At 32.4% G+C, this 20086-nt stretch overlaps 1 protein-coding gene across 1 annotated transcript in view; it reads left to right on the top strand.

The window, feature by feature from the left end:
- Prp31 (pre-mRNA processing factor 31) overlaps positions 1-20086 on the top strand; it is a 28131-nt gene that overhangs the window by 414 nt on the left and 7631 nt on the right. The window contains exons 2-10 of the mRNA XM_067265518.1: positions 7886-8076; positions 9820-9877; positions 10985-11068; positions 11390-11487; positions 14351-14457; positions 15193-15244; positions 15965-16082; positions 16176-16333; positions 17731-17948. Coding sequence (XP_067121619.1) covers positions 7906-8076; positions 9820-9877; positions 10985-11068; positions 11390-11487; positions 14351-14457; positions 15193-15244; positions 15965-16082; positions 16176-16333; positions 17731-17948 — 1064 coding nt within the window. The 5' untranslated portion in view covers positions 7886-7905. The remainder of the gene's footprint in view (positions 1-7885; positions 8077-9819; positions 9878-10984; positions 11069-11389; positions 11488-14350; positions 14458-15192; positions 15245-15964; positions 16083-16175; positions 16334-17730; positions 17949-20086) is intronic.

Here is a 20086-nt window from a genome sequence, read left to right as displayed (position 1 = left end):
CCATTATAGTGTGAAAAGTACGACGCGAAAGAAAAACACGTACACGTGTTGATCAATTAAAATAAATTTAATTTCGCGTTGGAAATAAATGGTACAAATTCTTTATAGATTCCCGTTGTTCCTCGGTGTTCGTATCGTAACCGTAATCCGTGTAGTACAGTTCCATTACCAATGCCATCCGACAATACTACTTAACTAACGCGCGCAAAATTTAATCGGACTTAAACTAATAGAAAGGGATAGAAGAAAAAAGGGAAGTAAGAAGGATTATAGGATAGATGGGTACCCAATTTCTTGGCTGTTGTTGGACGCAGATCCTTGTCTCGACTTATAATACTTGTATGCTCTCTCTTAAATGACGGTTTCTTAGCGTTTTCTTCAAGTGATCGGATTCTCTTCTCGATCTATTCCTTTTGGCCCTATTCCACAGAGCTCGCCAATTTCTCAATCTCGAGGTTCGCAGCCACACGTCTTTCTTCGTTCGTGTCCAGCCAAAGAATGTCCAGTGGAAGTTCCTTTTCCCTCCAGGCTCGTCGCCGTCTATTGTTTTCCCCTACCTCCTGGTGGGCTACGGGTAAGTCCGAGTTCTCGGAAGTTCGAGACAATGAGACAAAGAAAATTGGAAAGAAGGATAGATTTATAAATAGAATATAAATAGAATATAAATTAAATTAAAAACTATACATAAATAAAGGCATACAGCCACAAAACTATACATAAATAAAGGTGTACAGCCACAATAGAGTTATTTTTGTGCACTACCCTAAATCTGCCTCTGGTCAAAGATATTATACAATTTTCATTTCTGATAGTGGAAAGAATATAATTATATGTTTTATTTTTGATTGGAAAGCAAATGGACATATGGACAGAGATTGTGTTTTGTGAGGGTTAATGTGAACCCTTTGAGGTTAAAGTTTACCTAGGGAACCCCAACGGCTGCACTTCTAGAATCTCGATAGCATTTTCGATTAGAAATGCAAATTTTTAATTTTCGTGGGCCCTAGTACACACGTTCTAACCTAACCTAACCTAACCTATTCTAATAAATTACCCAATTATTCTTTTCTTCTGTTTGCTGGAATCAGGAAACATGTTCTAACCTAACCTAACCTATTCTATTCCCTAATAAATTACCAATAATTTTGGTAAATTAAAACGAAAATTAAAAATTTGCATTTATAATCATAAATACTATCGAGATTTTGGAAGTGCTGGGGTTCCCTAGGTAAACTTTAACCCCATTGGATAGCCAAAATTTACAATTTAACAAATAGCTGTACATGACCAAACCTTTCTTTTTACTTTGTATTGTATATGGCAGGGGTCAGCAACCTGTGACATGCGGGACAATTTTCAGTGGCATTCTGATTGAATAGAAATATAGTAAAAATTACATTTTAATTATTAATTACACTTAAATGGAAGTCATAGTTCAGCAAAGGCCATGTACATTACACATGAATCTCTTGTTTGTATATTTCTATTACAGTGCATACATTTATGCTCCATGTTGCCATCTATGTGTTATGCAAACATTTCACATGTAAGAACATAATTTAATTAACAACTTAACTTCAAAATTATACATTTTTGAAGTCCGTTATAACCAAACTAATTTTGATAACATATATAATAAACTGAGTAGAATCATGTCGACACTTGGAATAACACTATAACCTATGTTTGGCACAACACTGCTGAAAGGTTGCCGACTCCAGGTACAGTCAAGATTGTTTCAAAGTTGACATAGCCTGTTTTTTTGAACTTTTGAGTTTATCATCATCATATCAATATTTAAAAATTAAATTAACCTAATTTTACTTTTAAGACTTAAGTTTTTATTAAATCCATCATAAAATTCTGAAGAAAATATTATTTATGTTTTACAAATTGTAAATTTGTGTTGTAAGGCAAAACTATTTCAAAGCTAACATGAAATAAAACATTCAGAAAGAGTCAAATCAGAACTTTGTTGGGCCACCTTTCGTTTGAATTATACGAAGTCAACTTTGCATACTGTTAATTAATTTATGAATGATATCCCACCCAATTTCTGACCAAATCTTAAATAATTCTTCTTTGTACAATAATAAAGATTTTCTATGGCTAAGAGGAATACAGTGGTCTAATTTGTCCCACAGATGTTCTATTAAATTTAAGTCTGGCAACTGCGGTGGTCATTCAAGAACTTTGATATCATTTTCATCGAAATATTTTTTGAGAAGCAATGCTGTATGTTTGGGATCATTGTCTTGTTAAAAGACAAATTTATTTTCAGTCCCCATTTTCCTTGCTGATGCCATTAAATTGTCTCTAAGTATCTGTTTGTAATCCACTGCTTTCATGAGATCGTGAATTTGAACAATATTGCCCATTTCGAACCCTGAAAAACACCACCAAACCATTATGTAAGGTGAGTGTTTTATTGCTCCCATAGTTATATTTTTATTGAATGCTTGATTTTTCTTTCTCCAAACAAATTTCCGTCTTTTAGCATGCTACAACTCTTGTTTTAACTCATCACTCCAAATAACATGCTTCCAAAACTCTAGGGGCTTGTCCACAAATTTTTTGGCGAAAGCCAATCTTTTCTTCTGATTTACTGCAGAAATCATTGATTTTCTACGAGCCACTTTTCCATGGAAACTTTTTTTTATTTATTCTTTTCTTAATAGTTGAAACACTGGCTTCAAGCTTAAGCTCTTCTTTTATTTATTTAGCTGTTATGAAAGAGTTTTTGGTGGTCTCAGAAAATTATGGCATTTTCTCTTGATGTTGTGGCCTTAGGACAGTTCCCTGTGGTAAATTTCTCACTGTATTGCTATTTAAATATTTGACCACTATTTTTCTGATTCATTTTTGTGATATTTGATGCTTTTATGCAATAATAGAAAGAGAATTGCCATTTCCACTCGTACAATCTGCACGCTTTCTTCAATTGATACAACATTTTACTTGTTGCTCTTCAATTGTTTATTGGTGAAACAAACTAATCAGTTTTCTATTGTTTTATGCCAATTAACAAGGCTATAGCAATATGCAGAGTAGTTAACAGATCAGAAATGCATTTTTTTCCTTAAAATGTTAAAGAAAAACAATTTTTTCAGTTGTCAACTTTGAAATGATCTTGACTGTATATGGTTATTTCGTCTGGTTCAATTCAAGCTCTGAATGAGACTGTTGGGGTCTTATCAGAGCTGTAGAGCATACCCATAGGAGCAAAAAAGTCAAAGGAATCATACCTCCACAAGTGACCCTTTGTGAGTTACAGCCCTCCAAAATCGGGTCTCGCAAGTTGCATTGCTGTGCTAAGACTATTGTATTTAGCTAGTTAGCCCATGCAACTATGCCGGTTTCGAGTATCCCACTTGACTTGATGTTATATAGTTTTAGGGGTGTGGGGGCTCACCCTCATCTGGGGTGTTCGCTATTGCTCACACTGAAGTGCATGACTATATGCAGAGCATCAGTCAAGGCTTGTTATTACTCACCTTGACGATATGAAGCATGGAGAATAGGCAGTATACTGATACATGTTAATAACTGACCTTTGGAGGCAAATATCTCACAAAGGGTCACATGTGCAGGTATAGTTCTTTGACTGTTTTGACTCTGTAGGGGGTCTGCAATTATTGGGGGTGTGAAACTCCTCATTTAGAGCTAGATCTTACCTTTTGTCCAAACTTCTTGGTTTGCAGGCCTAATTGCACATAAGGCAAGCCATAGATATTTTTTATATTCCTTATATTAAATATTACCTAAATATATTTTATATACAGTCAATTCCGTTTAATTGGACCACCAGTCAATTGGGGCAGTTGCTTTATTGGGCCAAATTTCAAAGAACAGAAACCAAACTAATAAATTAATACATAATTTAAATGCTTAATTAGGACAGTAGCAGAAAAAGAATTTAGCAATTTTTGATATATTTTAGGGATCTTCCAAAAATATGTCAACACACTGTACACTAATGTCATGTAGGCCTAACAGTTGGCAGAGACAGTCAGTCAGTCAAATAATCTTTATTCTCTGGCACCGCTGAGCACAGCCAGGCAGAAATACAAAAAGTACATAGTAGATACATGCCGTTAGTCATACAAGGGATACAATAAAATGGCAGAGAAAAGGGAAATAAAATAAATAACATAAATGAATTAAAATAAAAAAGAATAAAAATTAAATAAATGATTAAAAAAAAATAAAAGTGCACTATAACTAAAATAAAATTACTGTACATCAAAGTCTAAATGCTGTAATAGCAGAGCAAGGCATGTAAAAACATTGGCATCAAGGCTAGAGTGAATCGGATCACAAGAGAGCAGGTCAACGGATCCCACATCTAATGGAGTAGAGTGCAACAAATTTCTTTAACAAGTTAAAGTTGCTGTTGTTTTGTAGAAAAAAATCAGGCTTTACTGGCCAGTCTAGATTGCTTATATTGGCATGCTGCATGCACTGATGCCTAATGTCATCCAGCATAGGACAGTTGTATAAATAGTGCATGACACCGTCCCGCACCCCACAGAGCTGACAGCAGTCAGAATTAGAATGGTGAAACCTTTTCAGGTAAGCACGAAAGCGCCCGTGTTCAGTCAAAAATTGGACTAAATCATGTGTGGGTTGAATCCATTTGCTTTGAATACGTTCCTTGACCTTTGGGATAAAACGTCTTGTTATGTGTTGTTCTGGGATCTTGTCCCAATCCAGTTGCCAGGTCTCCAAGGCATTGTCCCAGATAAGGTATTTAAGTCTTGACTTAGGAATGAGATTGTAGGCAGGAGGGGTATCAGGATTAGGCGTTACGTTTCGTGCCAGAAAGTCAGCCCGTTCATTACCCGGAATGCCGCTGTGTCCTTTGATCCAATTGATGGCATATTTGTTAAAAGACGTAGAAGCTGCAGCGAAGATGTCGTTCGCAACAGGGTGAGTGTTATCTTTATTCCCCAAAACAGCAACAGTCGCAGCACTGTCTGTGAAGATGTTTATCAGTTTGTTCACAAAGTTAGTGTTGCACCAGTTGATTGCCATCAGCACAGCAAAGATCTCAGCTTGGAAGACAGAGCATTCTGGGTGTAGAGCAAAGGAATTATTGTAGACCTCTTCACCGGCCTGAAAGATCACAAAGGCACTTGCCGTGCCATCCGTCGATTTGGATCCATCTGTAAAAGCTTCAATCTCTGTAGAGGTAACGCGAGGAGAGAGTCCCTTCCTTAAAGCAGGATGTGGGAGTGTAGATACAGGCCTGTCTAATTCAAACATGGTGGCATTAAAGATGGTTCCATTAATATCAACATCCCTGCCCCTAGAGATACAGAAACGTTTGCTATTAAATTGGAGAAACTGTAGGATGGGGAGCTTCCCAGCCACAACAGGGAGGGCTGCATTTGAAACAGTGGAATAGCACCTGGTAAGTCGTAATAAGGCAATCCGTTGTGCAGACCTCAGAAGCCGATGGTTATGAGATTGAGAGGCAGCAGCGCTCCAAACAGCAGATGCATATGAAATGGTTGGTAAAAACAGGCAATCATATATGGCATTAGTTGCCTCAAGACCGAGGCCCCAATTACATCTAGCGACCCTTAAAAGACCATTAAAGGTCAAGTTACTTCGACTAGTAATGTGTTTTATATGCTGTTTCCAAGAGAGTTTATGATCAATCACAACCCCAAGGAAAGTGAGATGACTTACAACCTTTATCGATTCATTACGAAACCTGATACAAGGTACACGTCTGTAAAGATCGGAGGCACCCGGAGAGGAGAAAACGATTCCCTTAGTTTTTGCCATGTTAAAACTGAGTTTATTACTCATACCCCAGTTGTACACTTTCTTAAGAATGTCAGTAGCTGCCCTTTCTATGTAGTTTCTTGATGGAGCAGGAAAAACCAAGAAGGCATCATCTGCATATGCATAGACACGACATTGGTAGCCGAAATCAGTACGGAAGAAGTTATCGAATAAAATATCCCAGAACAGGGGCCCACAAACAGACCCCTGTGGACAGCCACGTTGTAGCTTACGTGTAAATTGAAGATGCCCCAGAGAGATAATTGCTTCTCTATCCTTAAAATAATTAGCAGCAAGATGGAATAAGTTAGCCGGACAATTGCTCTCACCCAATCTGCGTAAAATTTGCGGCCACCAGGCCGAATTGAATGCATTTTTCAGATCTAGGCTGAGGCCAAAGACAAATTTGTTGCTTCGTAGCAAATGTTTGATGTGCCCAACTAAGTCCATCAATGCATCAACAGCTCCACGCTGGCACCGGAAACCATATTGGGAATCATGGAACAGTCCTCTGGATTCCCAAAACCAATAAATGCGATTAAAAAGGAGCCTATCTAAGATCTTCCCCAAGATTGACAACAAGGAGATATTTCGCATGTTTTGAATGTCAACAGGTTTTCCCCAATTTTTCGGATTTAAAACAAAAAGAGCCCTCTTCCATGGCTGAGGGAAGATACCGAACTTGAGGCAAAAGTTGAGAATGCTGAGAAGTAGATCTGGGCAGGTTTTCCATATTGTTAGAATAATGTCTTTGTTTATCCCATCTAGACCCGTGGCTTTGTTCCTTGGGAGACGGTTTATAGAGTCATTGACCTCAGAAAAGGTAAAAGGCGGGTCATCCTCTGAGAGCTCACCATCATTCCTGCATCTTCTAATTGCAGAGTGCTCGGGAGTGTCCTCCACGAGGGAGTCAGAAGGACAGAAATAATCGAAAAGGCCGGAAACTGTGGTCTCAAGACTGGCAGGGCTGTCAATATTACTACTAAAAAAACTAGGAGTTTTGAGTTTGTTTACACATAGCTTATATATAAACCCCCATGGGTCTTTACCTGCACCTGCGCAGAAGGACTTCCAAGAATCAAGTTTTGCCTTCTTAATGGCCTCCTTATACCCTCTCTGGTAAGAGAGGTTTGGACAAACTCAGACATGTTCTAACTATAAAAGGAGAAAGGAAAGATGTCAACCCTTGTGTACAACACTACTAATACTGTATTTGGCAACACTGGTGTGATGTGAATCAGTTATCTGTCATCTTGAGTCTGACAAATTTATAGTACAAATATTTTCTGTATTTTGGTTTAATAAAGCATGAAAAGAGATATCTAATTATTATTTTTTTACCTACTTATTTATTTACCTATGTATTAAATATTTTATTTCAGAATTTATTATTAGTTCATTTAAATTGGGGCAGCTGCTTAATTGGGCCAAAATGGATTAATCCCAATGTGTCCCAATTAAGTGGAATCGACTGTATTACACCCATTTCTATCATTTTTAAGTGATGTGTCAAATTTGTTCATGAGGACTGATTGGCCTGGGGTCTATAGTTTGACTGCTGCTGATATACAGAATGGTAAAAGTAAATATAAATCTTCAGGTTATTCTTTTAATAGTTAATACTTTAATTGAAGGCTAGATGACCTAAGCAGTTAAGCATTGGCCTACTGCTCTGGGGACGTGGGATTTAATTCAGGCAGTTGAAACACCCTGGGAATTTTTTGAAGGGTGATCTATCTTAGTCTCATCCATTGCCACTCAGCCTCACCATTAATCTCACAATGGGAGGCTGTGTAAAAAGGATCTTTTAATGCTCACAGGATGAAAAGAATAAAAGAACAAGATTTTGCAACTAATGGTTAATTATCTAAAGATCAATATACAATAAATGACAATTATATATGCTGAATTAACATCAAATTAATCGCAATTATATTTATTAAGTTCAAACATTAAAAACTTAGTGAGTATTTTACGTGCTGTTAAAGGAATATGATTTCTGTAACAAGTTTTTTAATTTATGGTCATTATATAGTTGAATATTAAAAATTTGTATGCAATCATTGCTTTCATTTTTCTTCATTTCTTGCAGAATAATTAATACTATTAAAGATGTCTCTGGCCGACGAACTGTTAGCAGATTTGGAAGATGCGGGAGATAATGACGACGAACAGTTTTTCCACCAGGATGCCAACATCCAGGAAGTGGACGATATTGCCATGGAACCTGAAATTACTTTGATGTCGGTTCGTGCCATAGCAAAATTAAGAGACAGCGAAGAAGTATGTTTTCTGTTTCTTGTTTTATTTTACCAAAGATCAATTTAGAATACTGTTATATAATCAAAATACATTTAATGATTTAATTGAATTTTATTTTAGAGTTTTTATATTAATATAAATGATTGGCCATAGAAGAAACCTTGTGTTTCTAACAGTATTTTCACTTGAAGAGAGTTAATCAACTTTTGTCATTTGAACAGAATGGAGTTAAGCTATTCTGATTAATATTCTAATAACTGAGTTAACCTTTACTGACATAAGTCACAGCATTACTAAATTTAATCAAAACAAATGTCTTTGGACTTTTTTAAATGAATTTGGTAGAGATTTGTTTTATAAATTTGTTAATGTATCTGATAGTAAGTCAAACTATTTTAGAATGAAATTTTATTAGCAATATGTAGATAAATTGAAAAGACACGAGGAAGTCGGTTCCAAAACGTCGACTCTATGAATTTAATTCTTCTCGGTATCCAAACCACAGAAGCCATAAATTTTCTGTTTTATTTTAATTATGTAAAAACAAGACTATAAGAAGAAACATTGTAATATCTGCAGTATTTCTTCTGCAAAAGGTGTTTCCATTAAAAATTGCAACTCAAATGTCAGTACTGAAATTGGAAATTTGAACTCAGTTTGGTAAACAAAGAACAAAAATGCTAATACAAAAATGAAGTTGAAGTTGCAAGTCTATATTTAATTTGATTTAAATACTTGTAACATGTCTTAAAATTTCAAAATTTAAAGATTTTAAGTAGTGAATTATTCCTTATGTTAGTAATATCACAAAAATAATTAAATACAGTAGAGTGTCGATAACTGGAACCAATTGGGGACTGGGGTCGTTCCAAGTAGTGATTTTTTCCAATTTCCGATTATGTACGAAAAAATATATTAACCTGTCCGATGTTCAAATTTTTCTCCATTGCGTATCGCTTCCTGTTGAATTTTTCTCCGTTGCGTGTCGCTTCGTGTTGAATTTTCGTCGATTTTAAGCCTAACGAAAATTTTTATAATAATAATCGAGGCTATCGTATCGTTAAAAATTATTTCTTTATTTTGTACAAACAAAATAAATATATTGAAAAATATAAAAAAACATGAAAATTATACTTTAGAAGTAAATTTAGTATCAAAAACGTTCGATTCAGCACGACACAGTCCGACTGAAAATCGTTCCAGTTTCCGGCCATTTCAATTACCGACGTTCCAATTTTCGACACTCTACTGTATATAGTTTTTTTCATTACACTTACAGAAAATTATGAATTAAACAAAACTATATAATAAAAATGAATACATTTGTTCTTCAAATTTATCAGATCAATGAAAATGTCACGCTGAATCTTTAATTTGATGAATCATTTTTATATTAAGATTTCTTTAAATAAATGCTAATTAGACATATATTTCCAAAAATCTAAGCCCTTCAGGGATTGAAGGATAAAACTTTGAAAGCTGGTAGTTAGTCATGAGTTTACACCTCAACAGTGGGCTGGCCACATGAATTTTTCTGGTTTTCTTCACATGTCTAACCTCTAAATATGGGCAAGTTTCCAAGTCCTTCCGGGTGGCATTTCTCCTTGGCAGATTGCTGACTTGTCATATTGCCTTATCCTATCAAATCATAGCAAAATTCTAAAAATAATTTGCTAATAATTGAAATTGTTAAATATAATACAGTATTAATACTATTTGATTTTTGCCATTTTATTTATTTCATTATTATCAAATTTCTTTCAGTTAGAAAAAATAATGAAAGCAATAGAAGTTAGAAGTAAAAATGAAAGAAAAGATGAAGGTTTGTTTTGTTTTTCTAAACTATTTAATTATAATAATTAAATTTTCATGTCTTATTAAACAGTTTTACAAATGGAATTGTTAAATTCAAATATATTATTATTATTTTTTTTTAAATATTCTTTTCTTAATTACCGTAATTACATTTATTATTTGAGAAGTATGTGAAATACACCAATTGATAGTTTCATCTCCCATCTGTGTTCAAATGTCTCGTCTACTACCTTTCGGAAGCACCATAAATAAAAACAGTGACTGTGCAACATAGATGACATAGTTCACAAAGTTGGAATCACTAGTCACTGTGCAATATACTAATCTGTAGAATTGTGGCTGCCATTGGAGGAGTGACAATGGATATACTGTAATGAGCATAGGAAGAATTTGTATATCAGTTGAATATGTGCTGTGAGAAACAAGGGCGCACATTGAGAAATTGCAATGGGCAAATGTGAAACTTTGACAGTTTTTTAATATTATAATGTAGATTAATATGTTCTTGGATAATAATTAATGTAATTACAATAATTTAAAATGGTGGAATTCTTTTTGGAAGATCCTGTAAATACATATTTGTTAAGGAAAAAAATTTTAAGAATCCAGGACGAAATATATATTTAAAAAAATGTAAGAAAGATATACAACATTTAAGATTTTATACAAAAATAAAAACGTTTGAAGTCGTCTTAAATGTCCTTTCTCAATCGCCGGAACACAATCAACATTGGCAGAGGTCAACTCCATCAATGTTGATTGTGTTCTAGTGATTGTGACTGTGTCTTTATCCCATCGTTGATTGGTTTGACGATGCAACAAGTGAAAAATCTGAGATTTCCCATAAAATAATTGTGACTTGTCAAACCAAGTTGCCAGTAAGTCATGAGTTTGTTTGAATGGGGCAAATCTGTGCATTATGCTGTTTCAAGCTACAAAATGATTGCAGTAGTCTATCGTGTGAACTATTCTTTCGAAGTTGATACATAGACATATACTTTCTAAAATAATTTTATGATGATGCCAATATTTAATAATTATTTTCAATTTCAAACAAATTTTTAAAATTATTTAATTTCCTATGTTAATTAGCTTTTCATTTTTGATAATTCAGTAATAGGTCCAGTCGAAGCGGATCCCGAATACCAGTTAATTGTCGAAGCTAATAATTTAGCTGTGGAAATAGATAATGAAGTCAGTAAGTAAGAAAAATATTTTGTATTAAAAGTTTTTGTATTAAATTTCAGAAATTTAAAATGATTAATTAAAATGATTAAACTTATTTATATAAATAAGTTTAATTATTTTATGAATATAAGTTAAAATGGTAGCATTCTATTCTTGAATTCTTCTAGTTTTGCACTTGTACATATGTTGAGAGAGTGCAAATCATCAAAAAGAATACTTTGGTTAACATTAAATGACATTTAATTTCTTTTAAGTGATTGTTTTAATCGTTTATAATTAATATTTTATAATAATTTGAAAGACTTATTTTACAATTTATATATATTTACAGATATTATACATAAATTTACAAGAGATAAATATTCAAAGAGATTTCCAGAATTAGAGTCCCTAGTTCCAGGTGCTCTTGAATATGTTTCAACAGTTAAGGTATTTCTGAAGAAATGTTTTATTTCAATTATTTATAAATATAACAAATAATTATTTATATATAAATAAATGACAGTTATGCTTATCTTAAAGTTTAAGATCAATTATAATTTTAAGATCAAATTACTGGGGTACGTCAATATTAAACAATTTTGGTGTAATGTAGAACATCTTCAGGTTCTTTACATTACAATATAAACTGGCAAGGACTTTCTTGATTTTCCCGACAAACTGGAATTTAAAGGGACCGGGAAGAAAATCCAAATTTAATAAATGCTTTATGTTTACAGGATGATTCATTTTTTATGTGAAAAATTTCATAAAAACAAATCGCCCTGTATAAATAACTTTGTTACATTTCAAAAGTTTTGAATCATCCAGTCTTGAAGTATGTAAAATAGATGCTGACACATGTGCACAAAATTCTGTAAGGAGATTTTTACATTTACAATTTTGGGCTATTGGAGTGTCAAAGCATCAAAAAATAAAAAAAAAACACTTGGGGGACAAATTTTGACTGATCACCATACTTTTCCTATGTTAGATTCTTTAACAGCCAAGAAAGTATGCCTTACAGAGCCAATATCTTAACTGCTGACTGAGTGGCCAAGGCAGTTAAAGCACTGGCATACCACTCTGTGAGTCCTAGAATTCAATCCAGGCAATTGTCCAATATTGGTCCAGTCTATGGTCCAATTTATAAATGGTTACAAAATGTATGCTGTGGCAGTCAGATGTCAGTTTGCATGGGCCACACCACAGCAGTTTATTGCCTGAATTAGAGTGAGGCTGTTTTTTAAATTTAATACAATAAACAGATAAACAAAATGCAAGTTCTGGTGTCTATTAATTTATTTTTCTTATGTGAAATATAACATGTATTAAAATAAGGAATGCAGCCTGGCACTCTGGGGACCTGGAATCAAATGTGGATGAGTTGAAAAATTGCAGGAATTTTTCGGGGAGTATCTGTCCTGAAATATCAAGCCCATTCATCCATCCATTACCACCTGGGTGCTCTATTGTGGGCCTGGCCAAACCTATAATGGGGTGCGTTCTTTAATAGCGGTCGTTCCATGTCGCCACTACTATGGGAGTGCGCTGCTGTTTGTAGACATTTAGGAATGATGGTGAAAGAAAGAAAGATGGCGGCGCCTGCACTATCGATAGCATGGTGATAGAGGAATCTATAATTCTAAAATATGAGCTTTAAAAGGCAAAAGAAGGGTCCCAATTGTAAAATTTAACCATAAAATGGATTATTTGTTGAAAGAGCATTCAAAATAGCCACGAAAAAAATTAGAATGCTGGCTACCATTCGAAAAAAATTCGAAAAGACACTTACATCACCATGTGCACTAACTTGCTTTCACAACTTCTAAATTTTCATTCATAAAACCATATAATGGACCCCAAAACGAAACTATCTGAGCCATGGAGGACACCATGTTGCTTTCTACCATAAACTACTGCTACGAATGACCATTTTTGCCGTTTGACGGCGCACATTCCCACCAGAGTTTAGGAACGCATTCTGCAGGAATTTTTAAATGCATGTCGCTTGCGCGGAGTTACACGGAGGAATAAAAGAATGCATCCAAAGACTTGCTAACAATGCCTAAGCAGAAAGAGTTTTAAAAAATTGTCTTTAAGTTTGTATTATTCAGATACATTTTAATACAGTGTAATCTGTTTGATGGATATCCTGTTATAGTGTAATTCATTTTACTATTAATCCATTCCAGAGAAGCCATTCTGTTGTAAAATTATCATATTTCAAACCTACTAGCTCATTATTTTGTGTAATTAATTCCAGGATCTTATATATTGAAATATTTGTCACACAACTAAATTGTTTCTCTCTCAAAAAGATGATTTTTCATATAAAATATTAAATAAATAAATAATTAAAACTTAAAATATCTGATGGAGCCATTTCTTTTACTACATTTATTTATTTGTAAATTAAATTATTACAGTATAAGTCCAAATCTATTGTATTGCACAATAAATCTTATTTTATTGTTGAGAATCTCATTGAATGGTAGTGAGGATCCATGGTAATCTGAACTGTTTCCAAAAGTCTATCTTAAAGTAGCTTAAATTAAGTATTTTTGAAAGTAATCTAATTTAAACAGTTTCATTTTCATAGAATTGTTATGTTTTGGTTCAGTTACATTTATTTAATTTAGAAAAATCATAATTTGATAAAAATTCATTTTTACATTGTGTTACTCAAAAAGATTGGCTCAATTTGAGATAGTCAATACATAGATACTATTGTTGGTATGACAAGTATATGCCATATGGACAGTTAGAGTAACTTTTCAAGTTGTTTCGTACTTTACAGTGATTTGATATATGTGCCACAAGTAACACAATACAGTATTACGGCTCCTCTTATTCTCTATGTAACATGCCCCTGGCCATTTAGATATACCGCTTCAATTTTATGATTGTTATCGATAATGAGGGACTCGTGCAATTTCCACGATAAAATCTCACAATAAAAAGTTGCAATGCGTGCACACGTAAATTGTGTACGTAGCCCTTCCAATTCATCACAATCTCACAGATGATACAGACTATAACTCATAGATTGATTCTTTTGGCTTTGTATAAATTGTGACAATGCGATTGTCTAATGTGACTTAATTGGCACAAAATAGCACCAAACTTCTTGAATAACTCTGTTTATAATAGTACTAATAATATTGACATGTATGTTCATGCTAACAGGAAAAATTTGTTAATTTTTACTGTATTTGGATTAAACAGATGACTTTGACTGAATAGTAATTATATATAAATTATAAATTTATTGTATAATTTAATTGTCTTATACTTATATATTTTATTCTAGGAACTCGGTAACGAACTTGACAAAGCTAAAAATAACGAAACACTTCTGCAGTTTTTGACACCTGCCACTATAATGGTTGTAAGTGTAACAGCATCAACAACGCAAGGGTTAGTGTCGGACATAATTTCAATGTTTAGTATATAATAACATTATCCTGATGTGCAAGAGCATATTACATTTTATTGTGCCAGTATAATATTTTTATTTTCTTAATTTCATATCTTCAAGAAATTATGTATTTTTCTTATAAAAATATTAACATGTATTTTTTAAATTCTTTAAGTAATATTTTATTTTTAATTTAGGAAAATAATTATAATCTCATATATTATATAAATGTAAATACATTAAATTTAAATAAAAGTTTAGTTTTTGGCTTATGAAATATCTATGTAATGTAATCAATATAAATTACAAAGATACATGCAATAATCAACAATTATTTATTGTGACATCCTCACAATACTAGGCTGCAATTTTTAATCATTATTTAATTTTAAAAAATTACGTGACTTTTATTCCAAACCAGAAGTTCGTATGTAGTTAATCAGGGCCTCTGGCCCCAAAGCTTTTCATATCTGCTCTCAATTTTCATGTATCTAACGTTGTTCTTGAGATTAACAAATGACAGACAGACACATACAGATGGACAACAGTAGGAATGTAAAGTCTGCAGTTGGAAAATTGCAACCCAATCACTCATTATGTGTTGATTATCTTTATTAATCTCTTATAACAATTGCTTCTAATGATTTTATTTAAGCTATGTTAAAAATAACAATGCTAACTATATTGCATAACTAACTAAATTTTCTAATAAGATTTTTTGATTTGTTTTTTAGCCAGCTTCTGTCTGATGATGAACTGAAAATTGTTTTTGAAGCTTGTGAAATGGTAAGCTAAACATCATTTTAATTTTAAATAAAATAAACTAATCTTATTTTGAAAATGGCATCTTAATTATTATGCAAGAAAATTGATTAACATTCAGTAAAACCTAAAATGATTTAGTATTTACTTTAAACATGACAATATGCAACCTGATATTGTACAGATATGTAGCACTTAATTGTACCAAGAAATACATCAGTAAACAAATATTACAGAGCACACTCAGATTTACTTAGACAAACGTTATGTTGTGTGGTCTACTGCTCTTATAGGCTATATGTAATGCAGTCGTAAAGTGTATTAAGTAGAAGAATTTAAAAATAATGTGCATTAATGATTCCTTTCTTGTTGGGATCACATTGCAGATGCAGGATTCCAGAATTCTTAAGAATTTTCTAATTACATTAATGATGATCATAACTCATAAAATTTAAAAAATACAGATCACCATTTGTACAACATGGCATTCCTACAAAACAGTTCAAGAATTGAGGAAATCTCCCGTATAACGTGGTTTGAGAATTGGAGACATCCTTGTACAAAATGTCACAGCAAGTTTGACATATTTAAATAAATTCTTATTCATTATATCCATCTCTATAATTAAGAATAAGTATATTAATCAATAAACACAGTTTGTACAATCATTTATGTAACTAATAAACATTTAAAATTGAATACTAAATCTAAACTTTAAAAAAATTCAACAAAATTTTATTACAGGCAATAGAAATGAATAATTTTAAACAGCAAATTTATAATTATGTGGAGTCTCGGATGTCCTTTATTGCGCCAAATCTGTCCATAATAGTCGGAGCTTCAATAGCTGCCAAATTAATGGGTATGTACTGTACATTCAAAATACTGGTAATAATTTATGTAGAAATACCTGGTATTATGAACAATATTAAATTAATTTTCTTCATTTTTTCAGGTGTTGCTGGTGGTTTAACTAAATTAGCTAAAATGCCTGCATGTAATGTTCTAGTTCTTGGTTCGCAAAAAAAAACTCTAACAGGATTTTCGACAACAGCCATTATGCCACATACTGGATTTGTATACTATTCTGATATTGTACAAAACACTCCTCCAGTAAGTAAATACAATATTAGCTTCTTTAAAATACCATTAAAATGAGCTGTTAATAATGCATAAATGTAAATGATATTAAAAAATTAACTTATATTTTTGATACATTTTATTATTATTATTATTATTATTAGCTATATGTCACTGTTATTATTGTAAAATCATTTGATACCTGTACTAGTTTACATGATACAACTACTACTGACATTTTGTCATTTGTAACCATAATATGCATTTGAACAAACTCTTGACGTGTTGGCAACTTTGGTTTGACAAGTTGCAGCGTATTCCACAAAACCTACTTTGTCAGATTTCTTTACTTGTTGCATCATGAACTAATCAATGATGAGATTGGAATCACATGTTAGATCACATTCTTATCACTTGAGAGAAATGAATGCTCTTGCGTATGCTTAAAACAATTTGCAAGTCATATTCCAGTGCATCATATAATCATCTAAAACAAGATTATTTAGTGATAAACATAAATTATGCTGAAGGGGACTAATCACACAGGGAACACGCCAGTAATTGACTATGCAAACTGTATTGTACCAGGAATTGGGTATTTCTATCTCTCATTCCTTTATTGCAGATCTCTGACTATATTAGTGACCACTAGGTGAATAAACTATGTATTGACAAATTATAAAAATAAAATGAATTGAAAGGTTGATTAGAAAGGAAAATCTTTTATAATAAATCTAAAAAGGCCTTATTAATGACTGTAAAAAATTTTGAAATCTCACTCACCAAGTACAGTTTTAAACGTTTTTAATAATAATAATTTAACTTAACTATTTGTAGTGATTGCTTATTATAGTGCTACTTTTTTGTGCAAGAATTGACTAAAATTGTTTGTCAGTATTAGGATATGTAAATATATATTAGTGTTATAGTATTACTGCTGTGCATTAATTTTATAATTTATTTCCATTTATAAGTTCTACTTTTTTAACTTTAAACTTTTTTCAACAATTCCAACAAATACAAAATGGCTTCTTATTGATTTTTGTAAGCATATGTAATTACTTTGATGTAAATGTATACAAAAACAAATTAATCTAGTTGTAGTTATTGTATTAAAATATTTATGAAAAAATTAAAAATGAAGTAATATAAAAGTATTAAAGACAATGTAGCATACTCAAACATTTTAAATACATGCTTTTTGCTATTTTTTTTTAACAAATAATGCAAGAGTTGAGCTGTAAAATACAATTAGATTATGCAAGAAATGAGGATAATGTATTGCCTCTAACATTCAGTTTATAGACTAATCTATCCGATATATGAATTTCCCAACCTGTTTATGTTGACAAATGAATGTTGTAATTTTTTTCTATATTTTTGTCTGAAAATTAATAGGAAATAACTCAAATATGATTAATGTTCTATAGGATTTAAGAAGAAAAGCAGCAAGGTTGATTGCTGCCAAATGTACTCTGGCGGGCAGAGTCGATAGCTTTCACGAATCCGTCGATGGTCACATCGGTCACAACTTACGAGAAGAGGTCGAAAGGAAACTTGACAAACTGCAAGAACCACCACCTGTCAAGCAGGTGAAACCTCTTCCCGCTCCAATCGATCAGACCAGAAAGAAGAGAGGCGGAAGGAGGTAGGAATATTTTTAAAAATTTACTCCTTTTAATCCTGAATATATTTTTTGCTACGCGATTAATATGAAATATCTTTTCATATAAACTGTTGCATATATTCTATATTTAATTCGTAATTTGCAGCTTGTATACTGCAGGTTAAATTTGATTGATATGTGTTTCAAAATTCAAGATTGCCACAATTAATTATATATTAATTGCCTGTTAATTTAATTATATATTAAAAGCATTTAAATAGTTTAAAATTGAGGGTTTATTGTAATGTTAGTCTATTATTATTTTGTTTTCATCATTTCGAGATATTCTTTTCTCTCGTAATATTACATAAAAGGGAAGCAGAAATAAATTTATGTTGTAAGATTTGTTTATGAGTAGTTTGCAAACTATTCAATATGTAAATAATTTATTTAATTTAAGTCATTATAGAAAACTGAACAATAATTAAAATGCTCTTCTTCAAATTAATAGAACAAAAATGCCAATTGTTTATCAAATAAAGTTAATATATATACAGTGCAATCATAAAATCCCTCTGCAGCAGGTGGGAAAATAGGAGGTGCTTCTACGAACGAAGAAATGATATTGCAAGCAGACCATGGGACCTATTCTGAGTTGTTGTATCATTAAGCTAACGAATGCGATAAAACCAGTTTCTATCGGAACCACGTAATTCGCGTCTAATCAACTGTGAAAATGCTATTCTGAGCCGTACGTTTCGTTTTCGGTGCCGATAGCCACGTGCGATAACTAAGCTTTTGTTATCGGTCACTCTCGAGCTGCCGTTAGGAACGTAACGAAAGTGAAAACAACATGGCATCTTATCGTGTAAGAATGATTTTACTTCACGAGCAATTGGAGAGAGGGGACAGCAGTAACACCGATTAAATTTAATACGCTTTCTTCAACTTCAGTTAATTTTTGATTAACTGAAGGCCCACCTCCTGTTTGAAACGTTGATTTTTTTTTATTTGTGAGACTTTACTTTTAATGTTTGCTTTCCAGTCACTCCATGTCTCTGCAAATAATATTTACATTTAATAAGATGTATTGCATTTGACATTTAATCATAATACTAATTCTAATTTGGTTATAAGGTTTATAGAAGTAGAACTTGTGGCAAAATTAAGTTTGTCATTTTATTCTTAATGAATGAATTAAAAAATACATTAATTACATGAAGTTATATAGAAATATACAAAGAAACTTAGACATACTTTGTATAATTGTAAAATGTTAGCATTATATAACAATAGAAATCTTTATTTTGTAGATTTTATCTAAGTTTAATGTGGGCTTTAATTCATTAGTTTTAGTATAAAAAAAAATGCATTCTATATACGTAACTTAACAGTAAACTATACACTATACATAAATGACTATCTATCACATAAATTATAATTTTTAAAAACAAATATTTGCTTAACGGATGGGCTGACAAAATAGACCCAGACATTTTAAAACAAAACAAAACTATATCAGTACACGACAATGCTAAAAGCACGTGCTTTGCTTAGAAAATGGCAGGTTGCAGTCACGTGACAAAATACAATGTTAACTAAACTGTGATTGGTTAAAGCGTAATAGATATCGATAGCATGGAACCCAGATGCATCTCGACCAACTACCCGTAGCGAAACCCACTTAACGTGGAGCACAGAATAGCGATTTGTCTAAGGTTCGTTAACTGCCTTTCGCTAAGGGACTTATCGAATGTCCCGTGTATCACTCTCATTCAGTTATCGGAAGAGCTCAGAATAGGTCCCCATGTGTCAATAGTTAAAGTTATGACGTTGTCGCTCAGCTGAGATATGGCATGGTTCACTACAGAGGGACTTTACGATTGCACTGTATAATACAATAAAAAGGAATATTCGTTTTTTCAATTTATTTCGATAACTATTTTGCATGTTTTTGTACTTACTTAGTTTATTTACTAAATATCTAATTTATAAATTACTTTATTTTACAGTGTATAAGATATGTCCCCTTTTGGAACAGAATATTTAGGAAAAAGGTGTTTCATGAAAGCTGTAACTCATTGAAAGCCATTTGGGGCCTCTAGAGATCACTTCATGTATACAACACGGGGTGATTTTTAAAGCCTTTTTTCTGAATAAAAGTTGTATCTTATATGCTA

The sequence above is a fragment of the Centruroides vittatus genome, unplaced genomic scaffold (assembly GCF_030686945.1).
Source record: "Centruroides vittatus isolate TY-2023 unplaced genomic scaffold, ASM3068694v2 contig_2273, whole genome shotgun sequence".
Taxonomy (NCBI): Eukaryota; Metazoa; Arthropoda; class Arachnida; order Scorpiones; family Buthidae; genus Centruroides; species Centruroides vittatus.
The sequence above is the reverse complement of the archived record's forward strand: the minus strand, read 5'-3'. Positions and strand labels throughout refer to the sequence as shown.